General features: G+C 56.5%; 1 protein-coding gene across 3 annotated transcripts; it reads right to left on the reverse strand.

Annotated features, from left to right (window-relative positions):
- Positions 1-3,510: 3,510 nt before the first annotated feature.
- EXOC3L2 (exocyst complex component 3 like 2) lies at positions 3,511-23,894 on the reverse strand. 3 transcript variants are annotated; one of them, XM_078062385.1, is made up of 13 exons: positions 23,827-23,894; positions 19,601-20,139; positions 16,243-16,864; positions 14,096-14,207; positions 12,589-12,690; positions 12,394-12,494; positions 12,067-12,177; positions 10,715-10,850; positions 8,012-8,134; positions 7,358-7,513; positions 6,432-6,553; positions 5,832-5,973; positions 4,050-4,188 (listed from the first exon to the last, which is right to left on the reverse strand). In XM_078062385.1, exons 2-12 carry the CDS (start codon positions 20,121-20,123, stop codon positions 5,832-5,834), a joined length of 2,250 nt encoding a protein of 749 aa, XP_077918511.1. In that variant the 5' UTR covers positions 20,124-20,139; positions 23,827-23,894; the 3' UTR covers positions 4,050-4,188. The 3 variants fall into 3 exon arrangements, with proteins under 3 accessions (XP_077918510.1, XP_077918512.1, XP_077918511.1); XM_078062384.1 differs by lacking the exon at positions 5,832-5,973 and having other exon boundaries at positions 3,511-4,188; XM_078062386.1 differs by lacking the exons at positions 5,832-5,973; positions 6,432-6,553 and having other exon boundaries at positions 3,953-4,188.
- Positions 23,895-25,681: the final 1,787 nt, after the last annotated feature.

Consider the following 25,681-nt stretch of genomic DNA (forward strand, 5'->3'; position numbering starts at 1 on the left):
TACTGGTTTCCACAGTGGCCACACCATTTTGAATTCCCACCACACTGTACATGGGTTCCATGTTAGTGCCATGAGATGTTATCCATTTGGGACACACTCAAGGAGCTCCTCCTCCTCCTCCTCCTCTTCCTCCTCCTCCCCCCTTTCTCCTTCTCCTTCTTGTCCTTCCTCTCCTCCTCCTCCATCTCCCCTTCTCCTCCTTCTTCTTCTCCTCCTCCCCCTTCTCCTTCTTCCTCCTCTTCTTCTTTCTTCTTCTTCTTCTTCTTCTTCTTCTTCTTCTCCTTCTCCTTCTCCTTCTCCTTCTCCTTCTCCTTCTTCCTTCCTTCTTCCTTCCTTCTTCCTTCCTTCTTCCTTCCTTCTTCCTTCCTTCTTCCTTCCTTCTTCCTTCCTTCTTCCTTCCTTCTTCCTTCCTTCTTCCTTCCTTCTTCCTCTTTCTTCCTCTTTCTTCCTCTTTCTTCTTCTTTCTTCTTCTTCTTCCTTTTTCCTTCTTTCTTCTTTCTTCTTTCTTCTTCTTCTTCTGGAGAGAGAGAATTTTAAGCAGGCTTCACACCCAGTGCAGAGCCCAATGTGCGGTTCGACGCCCGGCTCGATCTCATGACCCTGAGATCATGACCTGACCTGAAATCAAGAGTCAGGAGCTTAACTGACTGAGCCACCCAGGCGCCCCTCAAGGAGCACCTTACAATAAAGAGGTACAATGCTGTCCCAGTCCCACAGCCAGAAAAATGTGGAATCAGAACTGAATACACCTCCGAGTCCAAACAGCGAATGTTTTCCCAGCACTTCCCATGGGTCGGGACCTGGCCTGGGTGCCTCAGCCAGGACCACCTCGCTGTGCCCTCCCAGCCAGCCGGCTCAGAGGAGTGGCTGTTAGTACGAGCCTGCGGTATACAGGTGGGGTCCTGCCCCTGGTACTGGTTGGGTGATGACTCTGACTGCATTCCTTCCCCCTCTGTTTCCAAACCTGCATGTTTGTGGAGAAGGGGCACTGAGGGAATCCGCAGGAGCATGGTCCTTGGCGTGCAGTAGGAGCTGAATTAATGCAGCTGGTAGGACTTTTCCTCCCGTTTTATTCAAGTGGAAACTGAGGCTCAGAGTAAGGTCAGAGCTGCTCAGGGAACCAAGGAAATGTGTGCAATCGAGAAGAAAGCGGGGCACCATGTTCATAACAACCAAAGAGAAGAAACAACCTAAATGTCCATCCCCCGATACATGGGTGAATAAAATGTGGTGCATACATACACTGTCATATTATTTGACAGTAAAAGGGAAGGACATACTGATGCGGGCTGCAACATGAGTGAACCCCAAAAACATCCTGCTAAGTGAAAGAAGGGAGACGCAAAAGACCACGTGTTTATTCACAAAGAGCCAAACTATGGAAAGAGCCCCTAATGTCCATCACCAGACGAATGGATAAAGAAAATGTGGTCTCTCCATACAACAGAATAATATTCAGGCTGAAGAAAAGGCAATCCTGACCCTTTGTGACAACATGGATGGAGTTGGAAGATTTTCTGCTAAGGGAAACCCCCTAGTCCCAGAAGGACAGATTCTGCATGGTTCCATTTCTATGAGCTCTCTCAAATCCGCCAACCCACCGAAGCAGAGGAGAGGAGGATGATTGCAGGGGAGGGGGCTGGGTTATACGGGGAGTTGTTTAGTGGAGATGAAGTTCGTTATACAAGATGAGTGAGCTCCAGAGATCACTGCACGACACAGTGCCTATAGTTAACAATACCGTGTCAGACACGTAAGGGGCAGGCTCAGTCGGAGGAGTGTATGACTCTTGATCTCAGGGTCGTGAGTTTGAGCCCCACATTGGTGTTGAGATGACTCAAATAAATAAAACTTTTCAAAAAATGTGTTAAGAGGGCAGATTTCGGGGCGCCTGGGTGGCTCAGTTGTTAAGCGTCTGCCTTCAGCTCAGGTCATGATCCCGGGGTCCTGGGATCGAGCCCTGCATCGGGCTCCCTGCTCAGCGGGAAGCCTGCTTCTCCCTCTCCCTCTCCCCCTGCTTGTGTTCCCTCTCTCGCTGTTTCTCTCTCTCTAAAATAAATAAATAAAATCTTTAAAAAAAAAAAGGACAGATTTCATGTTAAGTGTTCTTTTTTTTTAAGATTTTATTTATTTATTTTAGAGAGAGAGAGCACGAGTGGGAGGGGAAGAGAGAGAGAGAATCTCAAGCAGACTCCACACTGAGCATGGAGCCTGTTGCAGGGCTTGATCTCAGGACCCTGAGATCACAGCCTGAGCCGAAACCAAGAGTTGGATGCTTAACTGACTGAGCCATCCAGGTGACCCTCTCGTGTTAAGTGTTCTTAACACACACGCACACGCACACACACTCTATGATCCCATTTATATGAAATGTCCAAAATAGGCAAATCTATAAAGACAAAAAGTAGACCAGTGGTCGCCAGGGTCTGAGGGGGATAGACAGCTAAGGGGTACAGGGTTTCTGTTGGGGGATGATGACAATGTTCTAACATTGAGTGTGGTGATGGTTGCGCAAATCGGCGAATATACCAAGGGTGACTGAATCGAATCTTCAAAGGGATGAATTGTCTGGCATGCAAATCCCATTTCCATAAAGCTGTTTTTAAATGGGGGACCCAAATCTGGAAAGAATAATGCTACACTGAGGTTCACAGGTCCTTCGTGAAATGCCTACAAATTGCGACCCGTCGTTCATTCCTCAACTCCTCTGTTGTACATCAGTAACATTGAAAGTGTCCTCTTAGGAGTGGAAGCGAGGGGGGTACGTCCTCTGGATGGCTCACCTGGGCCCAGGGAAAGAGAGGTTCAGCGGTTCCCCAGAGAGGGGCAGCTTCCTGCCCAAGGTCACACAGCCCAGAGGCTCCAAGAGTCCTGAGTCCCCACCTTCCTGAGTTCACATGTGGGTGACGTTCCAACCCCAGCCCCAAAGCTGACCCCTGGCTGCCTCCTCCTTCCTACTTCTCAGGGAAAACACACACACACACACACACACACACCAGGAAGCATCCATCATAGGCTGTCCAACCAGGCCGGAGAGGCAGGGGTCAGCAGGGAGGTGACCTCAAGGTCTCCATGGGGATCAGGATCAGGCTGGAATTTTTCCCACCCTGAGATTTTCCTGCATCAACCCAGGAGGGCGCCCTGGATGCCGCCGGCCCTGCCCCCAACCTCCTTCCTCTCTTGACACAGCTTCCCGGTTAAGGATGGATGGAGGGGGGTGGGGTGTGCCAAGGTGGAACCACCAGGCCCAGAAACGAAGGACAGGCACTTTGGGATTGACGAAACGAGGGACCCTGGCCAAGAGTGGCCGAGGGCCTGCCCCGGAGTCCCGCAGCCTGGGGCCTCGGGGTAAATGGGACGACCTTGCCTGCTTCTGGCCTGTGGGGCCTCTCTCAGCCTCCACTGCCCTGCCCAGGAGTTGGACCCCAGCCCAGCCTCGGGTGTGTGAGAAGCCTTTGGCCCTGGGCCCTGCCCCCGGTCCTTCCTCCCCCACACACTGGGGACTCAGCCTTTCCTTGTGTTAAATAGAAACCTCTTTATTCTAAGTATCGTACATTCCTTAATACATTGGACTGGGGCCAGACCTTGAGGTGAGGGGAAAGGGGGGGCCTGGGATACTTCAGTAGAGCCTTCCAAAATGCCCCCCACTGCACACTGGGCCGGGAGCTGGTGCTGGGAATGAGCTTCATGGCCTTGGGAAAGTCCTTGCTCCCTCCGGCCTGTTTCTCTTCTATTTGGGGGGTATAGGGGTGGCCGAGAAGACCTCTGAGGATCTTTCCATCCCCCCCGGGGTGGGGAGGTCTGTGGTCCCAGGCAGGGAGTCAAGAGCGAGCCCGTACAGGAGGATGGTTTGTCAGCAGCAAAGATGGGGGGCACTGAGGTGGCGGGCTGGGAGAGTCTCAGCGTTGGGTAGGGGGCCGTGATGGCGACAGAGGCCGAAGCCGGGGCAGACAGGCCAAACCAGGCCTGGACAGCCGGGAGAGGGGAAGGCGGCCCAGGAAGAGAGGGAGGCCGAGGCAGAAAGGTGGGCGGGGCACGGAGATGTCTGAGAAGAAGGCACGGTCCCGAGGGGTTGACAGGGCTCCCCCCTCAGACAGTTCCAGGTCCCGGGCCACGGCCAGGATCTCCTGGCGGGCGGCTGTGTTGTGCAGGCCGCGGATGTCGAGGAGGGCTGCCACGTGCTTCCGCCTGGGGAGAGAGGAAGGGACAGGTGCGTGGGGTTCTCCGTGCCAGACGCACACCAGCCCACCCGTGAACCCCGTCTGGCCCCCATCCGTCCCAGAACCTGCCTTAGCTCTGGAGCCCCTTTAAAGCCCCCTTCCAGGTTCTTTCCCCGGACCAGCAGCACCCCCAGCCCTCCCCCCATCCCAGCCCCCATTCCCTCCCCATTTCTATTCCTCCCAGCCCCTCCTCCTACCAGCATGCCCTGCAGAACTTCGCTAAGCAACCATTTCCAAATCCTTCCACTCATAACTGACTCCAGAATCCTCACCTCTACACCCAGCACAGGAGTCTTCCTATGCACCCTGGTCTTAGCTCCTAATTAACCTTCAATCTTCAGCCCCAACTCAGCTCAGACCACTTCTGGGCTTCCTTCTGGTCCCCTCACACCTGCTTAAGCCCCAGAATCAGCAGCAACCCTCACTTCATCTTCACTCGCACCTCCAACAGCCCCCTACCATCACTCAGATGCTGCCCAGAAGGGTTCGTCCACATTCCCATCTGAACCCTCACCTCCCCCCTCCCCCCCAGGCCAGGTCTGGAAGCTTCTCCACCCCTGCAGTTCCAGAGCCCATATACTAACTCAAGCTCTCAACCCAGAGCCCATCCATGAGAACACCTCCATCCCCTTGGAACACTCGCTTCACCCCCCCACACCCCATCCCCAGAATCCTGCTCAACCAAAGTTCCACTCCAGAAGGAAAATTAACCTTGGGGCAGGGGGCCCTCAACCAGAAACTCTGTCTCAAAACTAACTCTATTTTCCAACCCTTGCCCGTAAATCCAACACAACGAGCCTTCCCTTCACCCGCATCTCTGCAACAGATGGTGGGTCCAAAACTCCAGGACCATCACCACATTTCGACTCAAGAGCCTGAACCTAACAGTCATTTCCAGAACTTTCGTTTCAGACAGAGCCCTGGGGCCTTCACTACCCCCTTCAAATGCAGCTCAGCATCTTCTCTTCCCCACATCCCCAGTTTGGAATCACCACAGCTCCAAAATTTGCTCATCCAAAAATGTGGCTCAAGAGCCTTCCAGCTCAGACAAGCTCCAAAGTCGGCTTTGGAACCACTCCAAAACTTGAGAGCTTTCAAACAGCTTCATGTTCAAGTGCAGATTCCAAATCAGAAACCCCAATCCAGGAGGAAGGCTGGGATTCCCACCCCCACCAAGGACTCCACAGGGCTTTGTGTCTTCCCAAGGACAAAGAGCCCCACACCCCAGAGCCAGAACTGTCCATCCTGCATCACGTCCAGAATCCTCACCCTCCACCCCAAGTCCTCAACCCTGGAGTCTAAACCGTGCTGGGGCCTCACTCCCTGGTGGTGTGGGGTTTTGTCTCTCCCAATATACAGAATGTCTGGGAGCCCCAAGAGCCCTGCAGGGCTGCCACCTCCAATCGCATTTGGGGGAGGGGCGGTGATCAGGTGCACCAGCTTGAGCCAGCCTGCCCCGGGGTTCAAGTCCCAGCTTGGCCACTTGCTAGCTGTAGCATTTGGGGTAACCTACTTAATTCCTGCCTGCCTCAGAGGATGCTAAGCATTTAGAATAGCACTGCCTTTCACTTGCATATCATTTTCTAAAATAACTTTTATTATAGGTCTTACTTATAGAGTGGGCTGATACCATGCTTTCTTAGGTCTGACATAAGGACTCAATAAACAAGAATTGGTCTTGGTCCTGCTGTCCCGGTGGATGACGAGGGTAATGCTGATGTTGACCGATGATGGAGAATTCCCCCCAACAATCCTATGGGAAGAGTGCTATTATCCCCCTGGGAGAGGCTCGGAGAGGGTCCCACAGAGAGGAAACGATCCACCAGGATCTGAGCGGCGCCTGCCACTGTCCCAGTACGTGTGCGCCCGTGTGCCCGTGCGTGTCCCCGTGTCCCCCGCGGCTCCCCGGCTGGGCCGGCCCTTCCTGCCGCCGGCGGCCCCGCGCCCCCCCTGCCCTGGGCTTCCTGTGACTGCCTGTTTGTTTGCGAGCCCTGGTGGCGGCGGCGGCGGCAGGAGAAGGAGGGAAATCGTATTAATAATGCCCTGGTTCCAGCAGGAAACGGCCATCAGACACGCTCGCCGCCTCCCTCCCTCGCCCAAGAGCAGGAAACGCCGGGACGGATGCCAAGGCCCGGAGTCCTCGACCTGGCGGCAGCAGCACCAGCAACAAGGGGCCAGGCCGGCGCTAGGGGGGGGGGGGGGGGCTCTCACCTGATGTCGGGGTAGTCCCGCACCAGCACCCCCACCTCCACCTGGATGCTGGGCGTGTCTTCCAGCTGCAGGACTTCCGCCAAATGGGGCACCACGGCATCCAGCCACGAGGCCTGGGACTCCTGCAGGGGAAGGCTCCAAGCTCATGCTCTGGCCCTAGGTCCCCCTCCCCGTAAACCGTACCCCTCCTGGCCTTCGTTCTCTCGGTAAAGCCGGGCAGAGGACAGGCGGTGATCAGAGGTTTGGGAGGACCTGGAAGCTTTGGAAATGTGAAGAAAAATGCAATCTAAATATATCTACTCCCAGTATTGCGGACCATCTGGGGCTCGGGGACACCCCTCCAAACCTAGTCCTCGTTTGCAAAAGGTGACCCTTAGAGGAACCTGGATTACTTGTGCGAGAGGCCTCCCTGCGTTCTCAGTAAGATGACGCACCCCTCGCCCCCCGCGATTCCAAGTACTGCAGACTAGAAAGTCCTGGAAATGCGGATGAGTGAAGCCCTTCCGGTCCTGCTGATTACAACTGGGTACAAATAAGAGTTGGTCATTTTACATTCTTGGATTTGGGAACGCCAAGATTCTCGGGTTTCTGTTGCGTTTAGCCTCTCTCCGTGCTCCGAACCCCTCCTGCTTTAGGGAGTGGGAGCTCTGGCCGGGTCGGGCCCTAAGCACCTCGCAGGACTGAGCTGATCGAATCCCCACCACGGGGCACAGGGAACACGATGCGGGTTTGCGCCCGGAGGCGAGCTCTCCCCGGGAGCAAGCCGATGTTTAGGCGCGCAGGGCCAGGAGCAAAGTGTCACTGTGGACTGAAAGTCGGGCGAAGGCCTTCTTCGAAAGCCCTCCGCCCCGGCTCTCGGGTCCGGGGTTCCCGGCAGCCCAGGTTTTCCCGTGGTTTCGGAGCCCCCGCCCCCGGGCCGCACTGACCAGCCGCCGGAACAGCCGCTGCAGCTGCGCCGCGTCCTCCCGGAGCCTCCCGGCCACGCGGCTGCGGGTCCGAGCCGAGCGGCAGCGCAGGCGTCCTCGGAGCAGGGGCCGCACGTACTCCACCAGCGCCCGCCGGTGCAGCTCGGCCACCAGCGCCTGGGGACCGGGGGAGACGCGAGGGCTGGTGAGCAGCCGGTGACGCCCTCCCCGCTCCCCACCCGCCCGCGCGCACCCCGGGCACCCCACGGGCACCCCTGCCCTGCCCACAGGGCGCCGCGTCCCCTCGTCGCCCCCAGCCCCCCCAAGCAGCCTTCGCGACTCCCAACGGGTGACCTCTGTCCTGCCGGATGATACCCTCCTCTGCCCCCTAATCGGCTCTACGACACCCCCTGCCGGCCCCCAAAGGCTGCGGCGTCCCAGCCCTCTCCCCACTCTCCGGAGTTCTCCCCGCCCAGAGGCCCCAACCCTGTGCCCGCCGCACCCAACCCCCCAGTACCCGCACCTCTGCCAACCCGCAGACCCCGCGCAGAGCGCCGCCTATCTCACCCTGAGAGAGCGGCTCCGCACCGTGGAGGGGTCTCCCCCCTGCGGCGCGCTCCCGCTCCCCCACTCTCACGCCCATCCCTCCCCCCCAGCCCCGACGAGCCCGCGCACCTGGTAGGGCTCATCCTGCATCCTGCGCAGTGCCAGGGCCTGAGCGCCCAGCGTGCCCACGATGCCATCCAGGGCCTCCGGGCTGTTCAACCACTTCCTGCGCATCAGCTTGTTGAAGTGGGGCTGCGTGGGACAGAATGGGGGATGGTTTTAGGTCTCCTCCCTTCCACCCTCTTTCTCCACTTACCAATTCCACAGAGGAGAGCGGGACCCGCAGTGCTGTGCTGTGCCCTCCTGGGGCGCACAGTCCAGGGAGGGAGACAGACCATCCCCAAAGATGGACCCAGAGCGGTCAGGGCTGGGATGAGGGCACCGGGGGTTAGGAAGCCCAGAGCAGGTGCCTGAGTCAGCACAGAGAGTCAAGGGGGGCTTCCTGGAGGAGGGGACACCAGAGGTGGGGCCGGAGGATGGTCATAGTTAGCCAGGTGAGGGGTGTGGGAGAGAGTGGCTCCATCAGCCTGTAAAGGCGGATCACATTTCAGATGAGTCTTCATGTCAGAGGATCAGAAAGAAGGTCGGTGTGGCTGGCAAGATCGTCCGTATAATTTGTGGGGCCCAGAGCAAAATGAAAATGGAAGGCCCTTGTTCAAAATTATTGATAACTTCAAGACAGCAGCGGCAGGGCAGTAGGATTTCTGTGGGGCGAGGGAAGGGAGGCACTTGAACGTGATCCAAGAGCTGGGACAGGCAGTGGGTCTGTTCCTGAGATGGCTCTGGGGGTCATGGGGGAGACGCTGCGGTCTGGGTGGACCCTGGGGAATGGACATCCGGGGTTGGCGTCCATGGGGTCTAAAGCAGGTCCTACCCCAACTCTGCCCCGCACCCACTTCCTGCTCTCTCATTCCAACAGTTACCCCGCTGTCCAAACCTCCCAAGATGGGGCCTTTTGTTGAAAAGCAGGTGTGAATTAAATGAGCCAAAGCTCATGCGCCTGGCTCAGGGCATGTCACTGTTGCTATAAACCCTGTATTTTTAGCAAGATATCAGCCAGGACCCGTGGTCCTGGATGGAGCTAAGCACTCTGTAGCCACGTTCCCATTGCTCCCTCACAGCCACCGCCCCCCCACCCCCACCAGAAGCCTGGAATTCCTGTGCCCATTTTCCAGATGAGCAAACAGAAACCCCAAGAGGACAAGTAACTTGCCCCAGGTCCCCCTACTTGGAAGCAGCGCAGGTAGGCCGGGAACAAAGACCGTACCCCTTTCCTAGCGCCCCCATAATCCCCCCACTCACTCACTTTCCCGCACACACACCTATCCATGTAGTCATTCAACAAACACTGTGTGAGCCCTTTCTATGGCTCAGCCATGGGTGGGTGGCTGGGGACACATGGAGAACACTTGGGGGACACAGCGCAGAATGAGACAAACAAAACTCTAAGCATTTGATCGTTGTAAGCAGGTCAGGGGAATCTGAATACTTATCTGATATTTGCTATATATTTATTATATATTATATATATATTTGCTGATACTAAGGAAGTATTGTTCCCTGTGTTAGGTATGAAAACGGCACTGTGGTTATGTTCATTTAAAAAAGGATTTCTTAGCTTTTGGAGATGCAGGCTGAAGTGTTGATGGATGATGACAGGATGTCGGGGATCTGGGGGCAGGCGGGGGCGGGGGGGGGGGGCGGAGGTGAAACAAGACTGGCCAGGCCTTGACAACTTGCTGGAACTGGTCCACCAGGGGGCCATTCTATCATTCTGCCTACTTTTGTGTATGTTTGAAATTTTCCATAATAAAAAGTTATTTTAGAAACATTCCAACAAACCCTGCCCTTGAGAAGCTAACATTCCTGTGGGAGGAGTTGGATTGGGGAGGGGAAAAAAAAAAAGGAAAAAAGCAAAGGCCATAGCAGAGTGCAGGTGGCCGCAAGTGCTTGGAGAAAAACATAGCAGGGAGTGAGGAAGGGAGTATCCTCTCAGGGCTTCTATTTTGAATAGGGCGGTCTGAGGAGGTCTCAGTGAGAAGGTGAGACTCAGATGTCAAGGCTTGAAAGAGGGGAAAGGGCGAGTGATGTGGCTCCTTGGGGGGGAAGAGGGGTCCAAACAGAAGGATCAGCAAGTGCAAAGGTGCTGGACTCTGTCGTGTGAAGGAACAGCAAGGGGGCTGGGAGGGTGGGAACAGAGTAAGTGAGGAGACAGGTAGGAGGAGGCGAGGTCAGAGAGGGAAGGGTCAGCTCAACATCATCCGGGGACTTGGGGACCATAGCAAGGACTTTGGCTCTTGCTCTGAGTGAGCTGGGATGTACAACGTGGATTGAGCCTGCATTACAACCAGGCATACACACACCTCTCTCATTCCCAGGTACTCCCACCGCCCTCCCCACATACTCTCACCCACCTCCGACCCCACTGCAGCCCCCTCTGGCACGCACAGGAGCCCGGAGGTAAATAGGGCTCCGGGATCTAGGAGAGGCTGGGCAGGGATTTGGGGGGCCTCAGTGGGGAGGGGCTCCACCCAATCCCCAAGGCCCCTTCTGCTCGTTGCTCTCCATCCTCCCCTTGACCATATCCTCCCCTCTCTTCCTTCCTGCACCCCCCTTTACCCCCCCAAATGACAGGCCATCACCCCCTACTACCTCCCTCCCCCCCCCCGGTTTCCTGAACACTGAGTCATGGGCTGAAAGGAACTGCAGGTTGGCGGGGTGCTCCCCTGTCCTGGCACACTCCACCCCCCGCCAGCCCCCTGCCTCACTCACCTGCAGCTCCTGAAACAGCAGATCAGCCAGGACTCGGTGGCAGAGCCGGGTCACGCGGTCCAGAGCGCTGGCAGCTGCTTCTCGGGCTGGCTCACTTTCGGGGGGCCCCACCCGGGCCAGGCGCTCTGCCAGAGCCCTGTGGGGATCAGAGGAGCCACAAGTCAAGGAGCTCCAATATTCTGCTCAACTGCCTGGACCGCTCTTCCTCCTTAGATGGCCTCTATTTCGTGAGCACAGGGGTGACAGGTCAGATGGGGAGCTGGAGGAAGTCAGGGGCTCTGGGGAGAATCTGGGGGCTGAGCAATATCAGGGGGTGTCTGGGAGGCTAGGGGGATATGGAAGCTCTGTGGAATGTGATTCTAAACATCTCTAATTCTAAAATCCTACCTTTCCCACTTCTCTTAATGATGACCCTCCATCACTGAAAGGACCTTAACGTGGTCTGAGGGCAACTTGGCATTTTCTGCCCAAAATCCCAGCGAGCCCCCTTCCGGGCATGTGACCTTCAGAGTCCCCACGTTTGTGGGAATTGACAGGTGTGCCAGGTTTTTCTCTGCCAAAGGGTGGAGCCGACTCTCCATTCACTGGGGACAGTAAATACGTGATGGTATATCCAAACAGTGGAACAGTTCAGATCTAAAAGGAAATGTGGGAACTCCACGTGCTAACAGGAAGGTCTCCAAGCTGTTAAGGGGAAAGGCACAAAAGTGTGTTCAATAGTCTACCATTTGTGGGGTTTTTTTTAAAGGAAAAGGAATAATATGTATTCACACAGTGAAATATATTTACTTGTGTATATATATGGAATGTGCATATGAAATATGCATATGAACGTGCACAAATATGCATATGCATGAAGTATGCATATGCATGCATACACTTATTTACACATATTTATGGGTAAATATATCAAATGCCCCAGCAAAGATACGGCAGACTTTAGCAATAAGGAAGGTAGGGAGCGTGTAGGAGGGCGGCTTTCCACTGTATGCCCTATTGTATCTCGAATTTTGAACCATGTAAATGCATTCCCGATTTTTCAAATGCATGAAAAATAAGTTAATAAAAAAAGGAGAGTAAGATAAAAAGGCAAAAAAAAAAATCTGTAATTCCTAGAATGTTTGAGTCTGGCTTCTAGGTTCCTATAATTAGAACACTCCAATGTTCTGATCACTCCGCTCCGTAATTCTAGGGCTCTGTGATGCTAAGGTCCTTTCCAGGACTCCCTAGGGTTTTATGCTTCTAAGGCCCCATGTGCCTGTCACTCTGGGCCAGCTCTGGGATCCCCGCCCCAGTTCAGCTTGTCACGGCCACTGGCCCTCTCCCTCAGCACACACACTGGGCACTCTCACCTCAGCGGGGGCCCGCAATTGACCAGGGAGATGGTCCTGCTGATGTACGTGTCAGGTAGCAGCTCCCGCACTCCTGGATGCTCATGGAATCGCTCCACCCGCTGCTGGAAGCTGGTGACAGGAGAGAGGGAGGGTGCGTGACAGATGGAGTACCGCTGGAGGAGGGCCTCTTGCTGGGCACTCAGCCCCGCAAAGCCTGTGATCCTCACTGATGAGCCTCTGCCCATCCTTACTTGGTTCCCTTTCATCTCTCCTCTCTCTGTTGGATCCTGGGTACTGATGCCTCTCCCCCCCCAGCCCTGTCCCCCTGCCCCCAGCCCTCCATACCTCTGAAGGAATTCTGCTAGCCCCCCCAGGCAGCAGTGGGCCATCCGCTCCCCAAACTCCTGGCTGATGCGGGGTGCTCGCTCTGTATGTTCTTCCAGCAGCTGGAGAGGAGAAGGGGTAAGGAGGGGGGAGGTCCTGCTTTCCCACCCGGGGAACTCTTCCTGCTGATTCTCCTTCCACTTCCCCACCCCCTACCTCACACACATCCTGCGCCAGGCTGCTGGGCCGTTCCTCCGTGCTCCCCCAGTGCTCCTCATTCTCCTGCAGCACCCGAAGCAGGGCTGCGCGTGTCTGAGCCTGGAGTGGGAAGGTGGGGGGAAAGACAGGAGTCAGGGGCGCCTGGGACCCTCTCCCTCCTTTTCTCCTCCCCCCCCCCTCCATGGTCCCTACAGCTTAGCCCCAAGCAGGTCTTGGTTCTACTCCTGAGCTTGTAAAGGTCATGCTGAGGAGGGAGGCTGGACCAGAAAACCTCCCCAGCACTTTGCATCCCTAGGTCTATGATTTGGAGCTTGATATTAAGAGTCTGTAGTTTTGGGGCTACTGGGGGGCTCAGTCGGTTAAGCGTCTGCCTTCAGCTCAGGTCATGATCCCAGAGTCCCAGGATTGAGCCCTGCATAGGGCTCCCTGCTCAGCGGAGAGCCTGCTTCTCCCTCTGGCCCCACCCCCCATTTGTGCTCTCTCTCACTCTTGCTCACTCTCTCTCTCAAATAAATAAAATCTTAAAAAAAAAAAGAGTCGGGGCGCCTGGGTGGCTCAGTCGTTAAGCGTCTGCCTTCGGCTCAGGTCATGATCCCGGGGTCCTGGGATCGAGCCCCGCATCGGGCTCCCTGCTCCGCGGGAAGCCTGCTTCTCCCTCTCCCACTCCCCCTGCTTGTGTTCCCTCTCTCACTGTGTCTCTCTCTGTCAAATAAATAAAAAAATCTTAAAAAAAAAAAAAAAAAAAAAAAAGAGTCTGGAGTTTTAAGCTTCCTCCATCTGATAGCCAGAGAGTTTGAGGGTCTATTCTCTCATTATTCGATGGTCCTAAGGCTCTGCTCCCCAGGTTCTGCAAAACAATTTGCTCAAGAGAGTCAGATTCTGTGATTCCAGAATTCCAAGGGTCTGGGATCATAAGGTTTATGCATCTCTGATTCTCTGGTCCAATGTTCCCTTCAATGAATCTGAGAATCTAGGTATGTTGGAGTCTGAGATTCTAGGCTCTCAGGTTACAAAGATTCTGATTTCTCTGGCTGAGGCAGGACTGGAATTCAGGTGGGAAACAGCCCTGGGGCCAGGCTGGGTGTTCGCGGCTGGACCATCCTGCGGACTGGTGCCCATGCCTGGCCAGTTATTAACCATGCTGACCGTCTGTCCTGCTTGTGTCCAGGGCTTGCTGTGATGCCTTCCTTCCACAAGGCTTTGGGACCGTGAGCTGAGTTTCTGTGACTGACTCTTGCTCTACGATTTGGGTTTGAAGTATCGGAATGTATCGAACCTTTACTGATGCTCTCTACGCCTGGCTGGGTGCTTGGGTAACAACATTGAACCTAAGGCAGAAGTGATCGGTACGGGTTTACGTTTCTGTGTCTTGGGGGCAGAACTCAGAAGTCCACAAAGGGAAAAGGGAAATGGGAGTAGCCAAAGGGGGAGAGGAGAGGCCCCCAAGCCCAGTGCGACCCCTCCCTCCCTGCAGAGTCCCTTCTGCTCCCAAGTCCCCCAGTACCTTAACGTCTGTGACACATTCATCCTCCAAGCCCCGCAGGGTGCCGGGAGACAGAAGGGGCCCCAGCTCCCCATTCTCCAGGGCTACCAGGTCCACCAGCCCTAGGACCTCTCTGTGAGTGGGGGACAAGAGACAGGGAGGTCTGTGAGAGGGGGATTGGGGCAACTGAACCCCTCCACACCCAGGGTGTTTGTGACCCTGGGCCACTCCCTTCCTCTCTAGGGGCTGGCTTTGCTCATCCCTCAAAGGAAGTCTCTGGAATTGTTGCTCCCCTGGCTCCAGCTCTCTGAGTCAGCTCCCTGATGAATGGTGTCCGGGCAAGACTTGCAGGGGTCAAGTCCAGGCTTGATGGTCTGGCACACAAGATCTCTCCCATGATCAGCTTCACCAGACAGAAGCTTCCTCCCGCCTCCGCTCCTTGTCCCTACCACCTCACCTGGCCTTGGAGGCCTCCTGGGTCTAGCTCTCACTCCCCAATGCTACAGTCTTGCACACTGCCCTGGGTGATACCGTCACTCTCCCTATCCCCCCTCCACCACCACCCAAACGCACCCCAAGCTTTTGCCCGTGGCATCTTCTCAGCCAGAAGCACCATCTTCCTATTCCTGCCCCGCCATTCCAGGAAGCTTTCCAGACTCCCTGTCCTGCCTCATCTCTCATAGGTGGTGTGAGAGCGTCCTTAACACATATTCCCAAAGGGGATCTAGGAAGTCGATGTCACTAGCTGTTGCTTTCCCATTCTTCTAGTGACAGCAGGATGATCTTGTTTGAGGAACCACCCACCCCACTGGCTCGCCAACATGTGGTTTGGGTGTGGCCAGTTCCCTTTCCCCAGAGTGCGTAGGTGACCGAGTCATGGTTAATCATATTCCATCCCCTGGCCACAAGAATGGGTATGTTTTAGGATCCAAAGTCTCGACAGTGTGAGGATTTTAGGACTGGGAGCATCAGTGGTGCTGAGGTTCTAAGTGCTAAGGTGACAGAATTCAAGGGACCAAGAGCGTCACAGTCCTAACGCTGGAAAGATCCACAGTATCAAAGTTCTAGACTCTAAAGAGGGAATGAAGCTAAGGTTTAGGATTTGAAGTCTCATTGGTGCTAAGGTTCTAGGATTGAAAGTGTCAGTGCTCAAGTTCTAAGATTGGAAGAATCAACAGGGCTAATGCCCTAGGATCTAAAGAGAGAGCAGTTTAGGATTTCTAGAATTCTGAGGGTCAACTATGCCAAGATTGTAGGGATGTTGGTGCTAAGGTTTTAGTATTTAAGAGTCAGTGGTGTTAAGGTACTAGGACTGGAAGGGTCAATGGTACAAAGGTTCTAGGATGAGAATGATCAACGGTGCTAAATTCTAGGACCAGAAGGGTGAACAGTACTGGGATTCTAACAGTATACGTGTCAATGATGGGAAGGTTCTAGGCCTGGAAGCGTCAATGGTGCTAAGATTTTAAGAATGGAAAGATAACAATGCAAGGCTTCTAGAACAAGAAGGATCCACAATGCTTAGACTCTAGTACTGGAAGGGTGAGCAGTGCTATGATTCCAAGGGTGGAAGTGTTGAAACGCTGAGGCCCTTGGGCTGGGGGTGCCGAGGTGTTAGAACTGGAAGGACTGATGTCCCTAAGGTTCTAGCGCGGAAGGGTGGCTAGCGCTCAGAGGCTCGGCTTGTAAATGTCACAGTGCTGAAGACTGGAAGGATCGATGGGTTAAGGATGCAGGAGTGGAATGGTGCTGAGGTTCTTGGACCGGAAAGGTCCACGGTGCTAAGGTTCTAGGGGTGTAAGTGTCCACCATGCGAAAGTTCTAGATCTGTAAAGATCACCAGTGCCACGATTCTAGCCCTGCTACACGTCTAAGGACGGAAGTGGGGATGATGCTGAGGTCCTTGGACTGGAAGGGTCCACGGGGCAAAGGTTCTCAGACTGGGAGGTGCTGAGGTCTGAGGACCGGAAGGACCGATGTCGCTAAGGTTCCAGCACGGGCACGGTGGACAGCGCTCAGAGGCTCGGATTGTCAATGTCACCGGCTCCGAGGCCCGGGAGGGCCAACGGCTTTAAGATTCTAGGATTGAAGAGCCAGCTGTTGCAACTGAAGAGGCCAGGGCTGGGGGGGGGTTCTGGGCGACCCGGGGGCAGCCGGCCCCGCCTCACCTGGGGTACACCTGGTTGTGCCAGTGCAGGAGGGCGTAGCGGTCGGCCAGCGGCAGCCTCCGGCGGGCGGCGGCCCCGAGCCACTCGGCCAACGCGCCGTGGTAGCCGCGCAGGTAGACGCCGAAGGCGCCCAGGCCCGCGGGGTAGGCGGGCGCCAGGCGGCCCCGCACCCCGCCCATATCCTCCAGCAGCCGCGCCCGCAGCGCCTCCAGCTGCCCCGCCAGGCCCCCGGGCGCCCCGGGCGCCGCCGCCTCCAGGCGCTCCCGCGCCGCGCGCCCCACCGCCTCGGCCCAGCGGGCGCGCAGCTTGCGGGCGGCCCCGGGCCCCCGGCGCCCGTCGGCCGCCTCCTCCTGCAGCAGCACCCGGCCCAGCTGCGCCACGGCGCCCGCGCCCGGCCCGGGGCCCGCCAGCGTCTCGCGCACCAGCGCCCACAGCTCGCGCTGCAGGGCCTCGTACAGCAGCGCCACGTCCCGCGCCCGGCGGCCCCCGCCCGCGCCCTCGGCCCCGGGCGGCCCGGGCGCGCCGCCCCCCGACGACGCCAGCTCCTCGGCCTCCAGCTCCAGGATGTGCTCGTCGGCTCGCGCGAGCTCGCGCTGCTGGATCAGGCTCAGGATCTCCAGCACTGTGGGGGCAGAGCGGGAGGTCAGGGGGAGGAGAGCGAGCGGGCGGGCGGGGGGCGGGGGTGGGGGGAGGGCAGGGGGAGGGGAGGGGACGGGGGCCGAGAAAGGAGTCGGGGACGTTCCAGGAGAAGGGGTTGAGGGAAGGGGGTCGGGGGAGGAAGGGAGAGGGGTACCCAGGGGTGGAGGATGAGGAGAAGGGGGCCAGGAAGACCCGAGAGGGGTAGGAGAAGGGGAGGAGCGGGGAGAGAGGGGATGCTGAGGAGGTGAGGGAGAGGGCCAGGACCTGGGGGAGGGGACAGGAGAGGGTTAGGGACGGGCAGAGGGGGGTGGGCGATGGGATAGGTGTCTGGATAAGGGAACTAGGTTAAAGGACCAGAGCATCATCAGGAGACTAGGAAGAGGATGGGAGGGGGAGGAGGATGGGGAGAAATCAGGGGAAGTGGGGGTAAGGGGTTGAGGCAGAAGGGAGAGGGGCAGGGGGCATTGGGAAGTGGGTTATGATATGGGAAGGGGTCAGGATATTTGAGGGGCGAGGACAGGAAAAGGGCATCAGAGCTAGAGAAAGGGATCTGGGCAATGGGAGGGCTGGGGGAAGGCGAGTCTGAGCCAGGTAGGGGGAGAGGGTGGAGAGAAGGCTTGGAGGGCAGAGTAGATCAGAGGGCAGAGTGGAGGGTTGGAGGTGGGGAGAGGTTAGCAAGACCAGAGACGGGGTCTTCTGGGGGTGGGATAGCTGTGGGGGTGATCTGAGACTCTGAGTTCAGACTCCCCAGAGCGCCAGCTCCATGGGGTTGGGAGGCCTCTGAGTGAAGGCAAAGGGAGGGTCCTGGTGGCCCAGGGTTACCCCGACACCTCCACCCCCCTCCACTTCCTCCCTGGCAGAGAAACTGTTTCCTGGCCAGCGCTATTTCTGCCCATCCGTTTCCAGAAGGCGGGGGCTCCAGTCACCCCCTCCTCACCTCCTTGAAGTGCCCTCCCAGTCCCCAGGGAGCCGGGGCTGAAATAGCCTCTGGCCAGGATGTAGAGGATACACAGAAAGGGCTCTCCTGAGGTCCCCAGTGCTGAGGCAGCATGCCTTGGTGTGTGTGTGGGGGGGGCGGCTAGGAGTGAGGACGGGGGTGAATGAAGGTGGGGATGGATGTGAGTTTGAAGATGAAATCTGGACATGAGTTGGGGCCAGGAACGTGGGTGGAGGTTGGGAATGGGGGGTTCGGACGGGGACTCCGGGTGGGGGTAGAGATGGGATTAAGAATGAAGGGGGAGGCTAGCTTGGGGTTGGGGTTGAAGGTGGGTGCTGAGATGGGCCGGTGTTGGGGGTTGGGCGGGAGACTAAATTGGGGACCCAGTTGCAGCTATAGGTGGGACAGCACTGGCCCGGTGGGTGGGCGGGTGGTTATCCTGGCGTCGTTGGGCACAGTGATGGTTAAAGATGGTGTTTGGACAAAGGGATGACTTGGGGATAAGCACATGGGTGTGTCCCAAGGTGGAGATGGCTGATGGGGTTGGAATACATATGGGGTGGAAACCAAAAAGACATTGAAGAAGACACTGGGGCTTGGGGTAGTTTGGGGTTGAGAATGGTGTCTTGAGTTGAATTGCCCCCCCACCACCACCAAGAAAAAAGATGTGTAAAGTCCTAACCCCCCTGTGGCTCAGAATGGGGACCTTATCTGGAGACGGGTTCTTTACAGAGGTAATCAAGTTAAAATGAGGTCATAGGGTGGGCTCCAATCCAGTATGACTGGTGTTCGGATACAAAGGGGAGATTTGGACACAGAGACAGACACACACAGAGGGAAGATGATGTGACGTCACAGAGGGAAGATGATGTGATATCACAGCGAGAAGGCCGTGTGGAGACAAAGGAACAGGAGTGAGGTGGCCGAGAGCCAGGAAACTCCCAGGTTGGCTGGCAAAGCATCAGGTGCAGGGAGAGGTGAGGAAGGATTCCACTCTGAGTTTCCGAGGATATGTGGCCCTGCTGACACCTTGATTTCAGACTTCCAGCCTCCCGAACTGAGAGAATAGACTTCAATAGTTTAAGCCACCTAGTATGTGGGACTCGATGACTACGGGGGCCCCAGGAACTGGACATAGGCCGTGGGGGACATAGCTGGCAGATGCAGGTGGAAGGTAGGCGCTGGGCATGGCAGTGAGTTTGAGATGAAGCTTGGACGTGAGTTGAGGTAGGGATGAAGTTAAAGGTGGAAGCTGGGGGTTTGGGACTGGGATGGAGTTAGGGTTGGGGTTCTGAATGGGATGGAAAAGGAGAAGAGATTAGGGGTGAAGGAGGAGGTTGAGGTGGGCGTTGTGGTCTGGGGCCAGGGTTGGGGCTGGGGATGGGAAGGGGGTGGGGTATGGAGGTTAGGGAGAGGCAGAAGGTCAAGGTTGGATGTGGAGACTTTGAAAGGAGACGGGTTGGAGGTTAAATTTGAAGGGAGGGAGGGAAGGAGGGTTGAAATTGGGGGTAGGGAAGGGATTGGGAGGGGATGGGACCAAAGTTGGTGATTCACTTATCACAGGACATGGGGGTGAGATTGAAGCCGGTGGTGCGTGGAGAGTGGGATGGATTGGGGGTAGGTGTGGAGAGGGAGCTAGAGCCTGGGCTTGGTGATGGAGATTAGGACTGCAGGGGGGGCGGACTGGTGTCCTACATGGAGGTGGGCAGACAGAAGTTGGAGAAGGGAACGGAGGTGGGATCACAGGTGGAGGTCAGGTGTGGGGAGGGGCTCCCGACTCACCTGACAGAGGCTCCTTCACCTTTGGGGGCTCGGGGACCTTGGGCGGGGGCTCAGGAGCCGCCTCGCCTGCGGGCACCACCCTCTCGGCCAGTGACGCCCGGCGGGGCTTGGGCCCGCGTCCCAGTCTCAGGAAGGCCAGTCTCCGAGCAGCCTCCCCAGCCGCCTCCTCGTCGCCCTGGGCTCGGGTCCCCTGAAGCCTGGCCAGGAGGCCAAAATCTGCCGAGCTCCTGCGAATCCCCGGTGTCAGCACGCGGCCCAGGAAAGAGCGGGGCTGCCCATCTCCTGGGCTGCCTGCCCGCCGGCCAGGGGGCCAGGCCAACCGGAAGGGGGCCAGGCCAGCCAGCTTCTCCAGGGTGGCCCGGCGGCGACAAGATGTTCCGTTGGGCAGGGTCCCCAGCTCCCCAACCTCCTCTTCTTCCAATCCTGGAACTTCCTCAAAGGGGTTCCGAGAGGACCTCAGGGGCAGGGTCCCCGCCCTGGGCACCTTGGAGTCTGCCACCCCTAGATTCTTCAGGATGGGCATTTTGACAGGCGGGGACCTGGGGAAAACATAATGGACGATTAATGGGATTGATGACGGTACTGGTGTTGATGACTGATGACAATGCCCCTGCCAGGCCCCAGTCTGAGCACCCGCCAATCCCATGAGGTTAGTCCTGTTATTATGCCCATTTTGCAGATGATGCCCAAGGTCCCACAGTGATTCAGGGACGAAGCCAGCGTTCGGACCCAGACCTGTTGATTCCGGGGCTGGAGTTCTTCCCCCGCCCCGCCCCGCCCCGAGCATTGGCATTCAGACCCTTTCCCTGCCTTACTCCTGCCTGGAGGGTTCATCATCTTTGTGGGCCCTCCTACTCCATGAGGAAACAGGCTCAGAGAGGGGAAGGGTCCTTGCCAAGCTGGCACAGCCCATGAAGGGCAGAGCTGCATAGGGACTCAGGCCCCACCGTCTACCCAGACAGCCAGTCCCACACATAGGCACCCGCCTCGTCTCCCCTGTCCCGCCAGCACACCTGTCCCCTCTACCCCACGCTGTTCATTCCTTGAGCAAAACCTTCCTGGGAAATGTCCAGAACAGGCAAATCCATAGAGACAGAAAGGAGATGAGTGGTGGCCAGGGGCTGGGAGAGGGGGGCTGGGGAGTGACTGCTTAATGGGTCTGGGTTTCCTTTTGGGAAATGAAAATGTTCTGCAGGTACATAGTGGTGATGGTTGACAACACTGTGAATGCACCAGATGCGGCTGAATTCTACGCTTTAAAGTGCTTCCTGTGGTGAATTTTATGTTTTATATATTTTACTACCCTCCCCCTGCCCCCCCCTAAAAAAAACCTTACTAGGTATTTGCCCGGTGAAGGCACTGGGGACACAGTGGTGGCCAAGGTAGACCCAGTTCTTGCCCTCTTGGGGCTTGAAATCTCCCAAGTTCTGCTCATCCCATCTCCCAAGTCCCTCATCTCCTCCCTCTCCATGGCCCCCTGCCCCAGTCCAAGCCCCCTCTGGCTTCTCCACTTCCTCCCTGGTCTCCAGGCTCTTGTCTTGCCCCTGCCCCCCAGCCCACCTTTGAAGACCTCGTTAAACCACAAACCAGCTCCCTCTCCTTCTCTTAACCTTGCATGGCTCCCCATTGCCCTTGGGACAAAATTCAGCTGCACTCATGCGCCAGCTATGCTCCTCACCATTGCTATCCCACATTCTCCTCCTCCTTGCTCCAGGCTCCTGGGTGCCAGCATTTGTGTTGATCCTTCTACAGGGAAACCTGTTCTCCCCACTCCATTCATGCTTTAGGACTCAGCCCCAAAGCCCCCTCCTCCAGGAAGCCCTCCCTGATGCCCGGGCTGAGTCAAGTCGCCCCCGTCGGGATTTCCCCCATCCCAGCCCTGCCTACCCTGAGTTGTCACTGTCTGGGGATGAGTCTGTGTCCCCCACTGGACTGTGAAGCCCCGAGAGGTCAGGGTCAGGCTGTCTCAGCCACCGCTGTGTCCCCAGCTCCCAGGGCAGGCGCTCAGGAAATGAATGGGTGCTAAACAGGAAACAAAGGAAGGAGGGAAGGACCTCATTCCTTGGGGGTGAGGAGGAGTCAAGCTGGAGAGGTCAGTAAAGAGCAGGACATGCAAGGCCTCAAAGGGCCATGAGGAGGGACTTGGGCTTTTTCCCGAGGACACTGGGGAGCCACGGAAGGGCGCTTTTTAAAATGATGAAATAGTTCAAACATTCAGAAATTCAGAAAAAATTAGAAAACAAACACCCCCTGTGCCTCCAATCCTAGCAGCATCTAATGCAAACATTCGCTCTATTTGGTTCAGGTTGACTTTATTTATTTATTTATTTTAAGAATCAAGCCTTACAGATGCACCGAAGCCCCCCGACTCTCCTCCTGACCCTGCGTACTCTAGCCCTCCCCCAAGGAAAGCAGATCCGGGATGTGTGTCCCCCATCCAAGCCGACTTTTTACTCTATGCCTCCGCAGACTTGCAGCCAGAAATAATGCATTGTTTCACGTGGTTTCAAGCTCTCTGTAAATGCTATCATACTATGCGTATCCGGCAACTTGCTGTCCGATGGCTGTTTTTTGGCTCACATACAAGTGAGATGTAGCCACGCCTCGCTCTGTGGCTCTAGCTGATTTCTCTTAACTGTTGCGTACTATTCCACCGTAGGGCTGTGGGGCAAACCTGGATCGGCTGTCAGCCGTTCACACGTTCTCCTACTGCTGGCCACGTAGGTTGTTTTGAACTGGGACGGGTTCTGAGCAGGTGAGGGACAGGGTCGGGATTGGGCAGGCGTCAGGGGTCGGCGTCGGGGGGTTGCATGGATCATCTGGAAGGATGCTCAAAGGGCCCTGAGTTGGCTGGGCTGTGAGCGAGGGCATCTCCTTTCGTGGTGGTGACCCCCTTCTTTCCTCCCTGACTTCAGCCTCTAGACCTCAGCTGTTGTCCCTCAAGCTTCTCTCCAGTCTCCATGGTCCGCTGTCCCCCAGGGAGGCAGTCACCATGCCAACCCTTGCCTGGAGCCCCCACGGCTGTGGGAAATCGATACTACCCCCCCATACACACATACACACATACACACACACACACACACACACACAAGCCACACGCCGATTTCTGTCTTTCGTTTTCCAAATAGGCTTCTCTGTGCTTCATCCGCCAAATGGCTTCACTGTCCCCCGGAACTGCCTCCATCATCCCCCCAAAACCCCACCTCCCCCGCAAAACAGGGGGCTCCCACTTCCCTCTAACAGAAGTCAACATTACCCAAACTGGACTTGCCACTCCCCCACTGGCTCCCACATCCATCCCCAAACTGGATCCCATACCCCCAAACCATTTCCAACATCCTCAGAGCGCACTGCAACATCTTCTGAAAAGCGGCCCCCTCGTCTTTCCCCTTCCTGGCTCCAACACCCGCCTCTGCAAACTGGCTCCGACATCCTGCCCCCTCCAGCCCCCTCATCTGCCTCCCAGTGCCCGGCCCCTGACTCACTTCCGAGGCATCCCTCAAGCCCCCAGCCTCCCGACCTCCCACAGGATGTCTTGGCCACCAGCTTCCCTCTCTGGGCTCCGGCTCCTCCCCCTCCCCTCCCCCCTCCTCCTCCGTGCTGCCAGTCTTTTCCCCCAAAGCCCTAAACCCTCCGCGGGCAGCTTGACCCGTTTGCAGAAGTCCCCAAGTCTGTATCAGAGAACAGCCCTCACACATTGTGTCCACACTGGACCCCAACCACACAACCCCCACCCAGACCTTGCCCCCAAACAATGCTGTCACCAGCCCAGCCTGGTGACACGCACACCTTCCTTCTGAACCCCATCTCCTGCTCCTTCTCCATCCCAGCCCTGTCTTCTCTCCCATCTCCAAGCCCCCATCTCTTGGGGATGGAGCAAAGCACCCATCCCTCTCTGGCCGGTCTTCCCACCTGAACTCAGAGGGCATCAGACCCAGCCATGGCTTGGGTCTCATCTCCCTTGATGGTCCAAACTCTCCCTGCTTCTTCGAAGCTTCTCTGGATCCCCAGGGCCCCCAAATTCTTCCCTGCGCCCTCCTACTGCTCCCAGTTCCTCCTACCCTCTCGCTGGCACCCTCCTGAGGTCAGACCCCACATTCTCTCTTTGCCTCCTGCCTCTCCTGGCTTCAGGGCATGTGTTCTCACCACCTCTGGTCCAGCCCAGATCCAGGGGGGGCCCCGGGCTGCGGGCATGCGGGTCCTGCCCCCTCCTCCAGCACACTCACCCCGTATGTAGTCAGTGCCTCCGTCCTTCTGTCCCTGCGGCTACTGTCCTGCCCTGAGGACACTTCAGTCAGAACTGCTTAGAGCTTGGAACTTGGGGGGGGGGGGTTAGAGGAGGTCAATTTCCTGTCAGGAAACCCCTCCCTCTCTGGGCCCAGGGGCGGGAAGGACTCTTTATCTGTCTGCCCTTTTAGGCCAAGCTGGGGTTGTGCTGGGAAGGACAAGGCCACAGCCCGGCCCCCACCCTCATCCCCACCCGGAATCGGCCCCCCCTCCTGCCTGCTCTTCACGCCTTCCAAGGTGACAACACCATCCTGGGCACCCTGGGGAGACACCAATGCTGGACACGGGCCCAGAGCTCTCCTTCGGGGTCCTCGCTCTGGAGTAGAGACAGGGAGGAAGGTTCTGCTGGCCCAGAAGCTGGGATTAGAGGCCGAAAGGGGGTGGCACTGGGCATGGCTTTGGAATTGTTCTCTCTGCCTAAAAGGCCCTGTCCCCAGGTCCCTGCATGGCTCCCTCCTTCGACATTATCCTGGCCTCAGCTCCAGCATCTGTTCCTCAAAGGAGACATTCCCTGAGCAGCAGAAGCTCTTCTCCACACACCCCCCCCCCAACCCTTCTCTCTCCCAGGGACTGGCTCTGATTGGTCAATTCCTTTATATCACCTTCCTCAATTTGAATGATAAGCTTTCTGTCTCCCTTGTAGAGTTCTTTTTCTTTTTTTAAGAATTTATTTATTTATTTATTTATTTATTTGTCAGAGGGAGAGGGCAGAAGCAGGGGGAGAGGCAGGCTCCTCGCTGAGCAAGGCTTGACGCCAGGGCCCTGAGATCATGACCTGAGCTGAAGGCAGACGCTTAACTGACTGAGCCACCCAGGTGTCCCTCCCTTGTAGAGTTTCTGACTCTCCCATTGGAATGTGAATTCAAAGCAGATTTTGCTTACCTGTTCATCTTTATATCCCTATAACCGAGTGCACACATGGGGATAGATTAGAGCTAAGGATTGGAAGTTGGGGATGCGTGTAGCAGGTGCAGTGGGGGCTGGGAATGGGTTGGGGATTGGGTGGGGTTAGATGCAGGATTAGGGTTACTTTTTTTTTTTTAGATTTTATTTATTTATTTATTTGAGAGAGAAAGAGAGAGAGAGAGAAACAGCATGAGAGGGGAGAGGGTAAGAGGGAGAAGCAGGCTCCCCATTGAGCAGGGAGCCCGATGTGGGGCTCGATCCCAGGACTCCGGGATCATGACCTGAGCCAGAGGCAGTAGCTTAACCAACTGAGCCACCCAGGCGCCCCTTAGAGTTACTTTTAAGGTTTTAGGTTTAGGGAGTCTTTCGGGAGGTCAGGCCCAGCGTCCCAGGTGTTAGGCCTGGGACAAGAGATCACGTGCCTAGGCAAAGTTGGGGTTGGTGTGGGATTAGGGTCAGGGCTGGATTCAGGGATCACTGCTTCTGTCCCTGGCCCCAGGAAGGGCTCTGTAGACACTCAGGCTGGGAGAAGTGGGTCAGGGGTTAAGATTCCAAGGTCTGAAGCCTTCCGATCAAGGACTGGATTTGCCATACAATGGGCCCTGGGAAAGGAGCTGCTTGAGTGGCCAAGAGGGGAGGGGGAGGCTCTGTCCTCAGCAGGTCAGTGTGGATCGAGGTAATCAGAAGGCGGTGAGTAGCCCTGGCTGGAACCAGCCGGCCTGTTGTGGGCGGGGACAGCTGTCAGATCTCCTCCTCTTTTTTTAAATTTAATTTTTTATTGAGATATAATTCACACGCCATAAAAATTCACCCTTTTTTAGGGGGGGAGGGGCAGAGAGAGCTCTTTTTTTTTTTTTTTTAGGATTTTATTTATTTATTTGTCAGAGA

This window comes from Halichoerus grypus, chromosome 15, assembly GCF_964656455.1.
Source record: "Halichoerus grypus chromosome 15, mHalGry1.hap1.1, whole genome shotgun sequence".
Classification (NCBI taxonomy): domain Eukaryota; kingdom Metazoa; phylum Chordata; class Mammalia; order Carnivora; family Phocidae; genus Halichoerus; species Halichoerus grypus.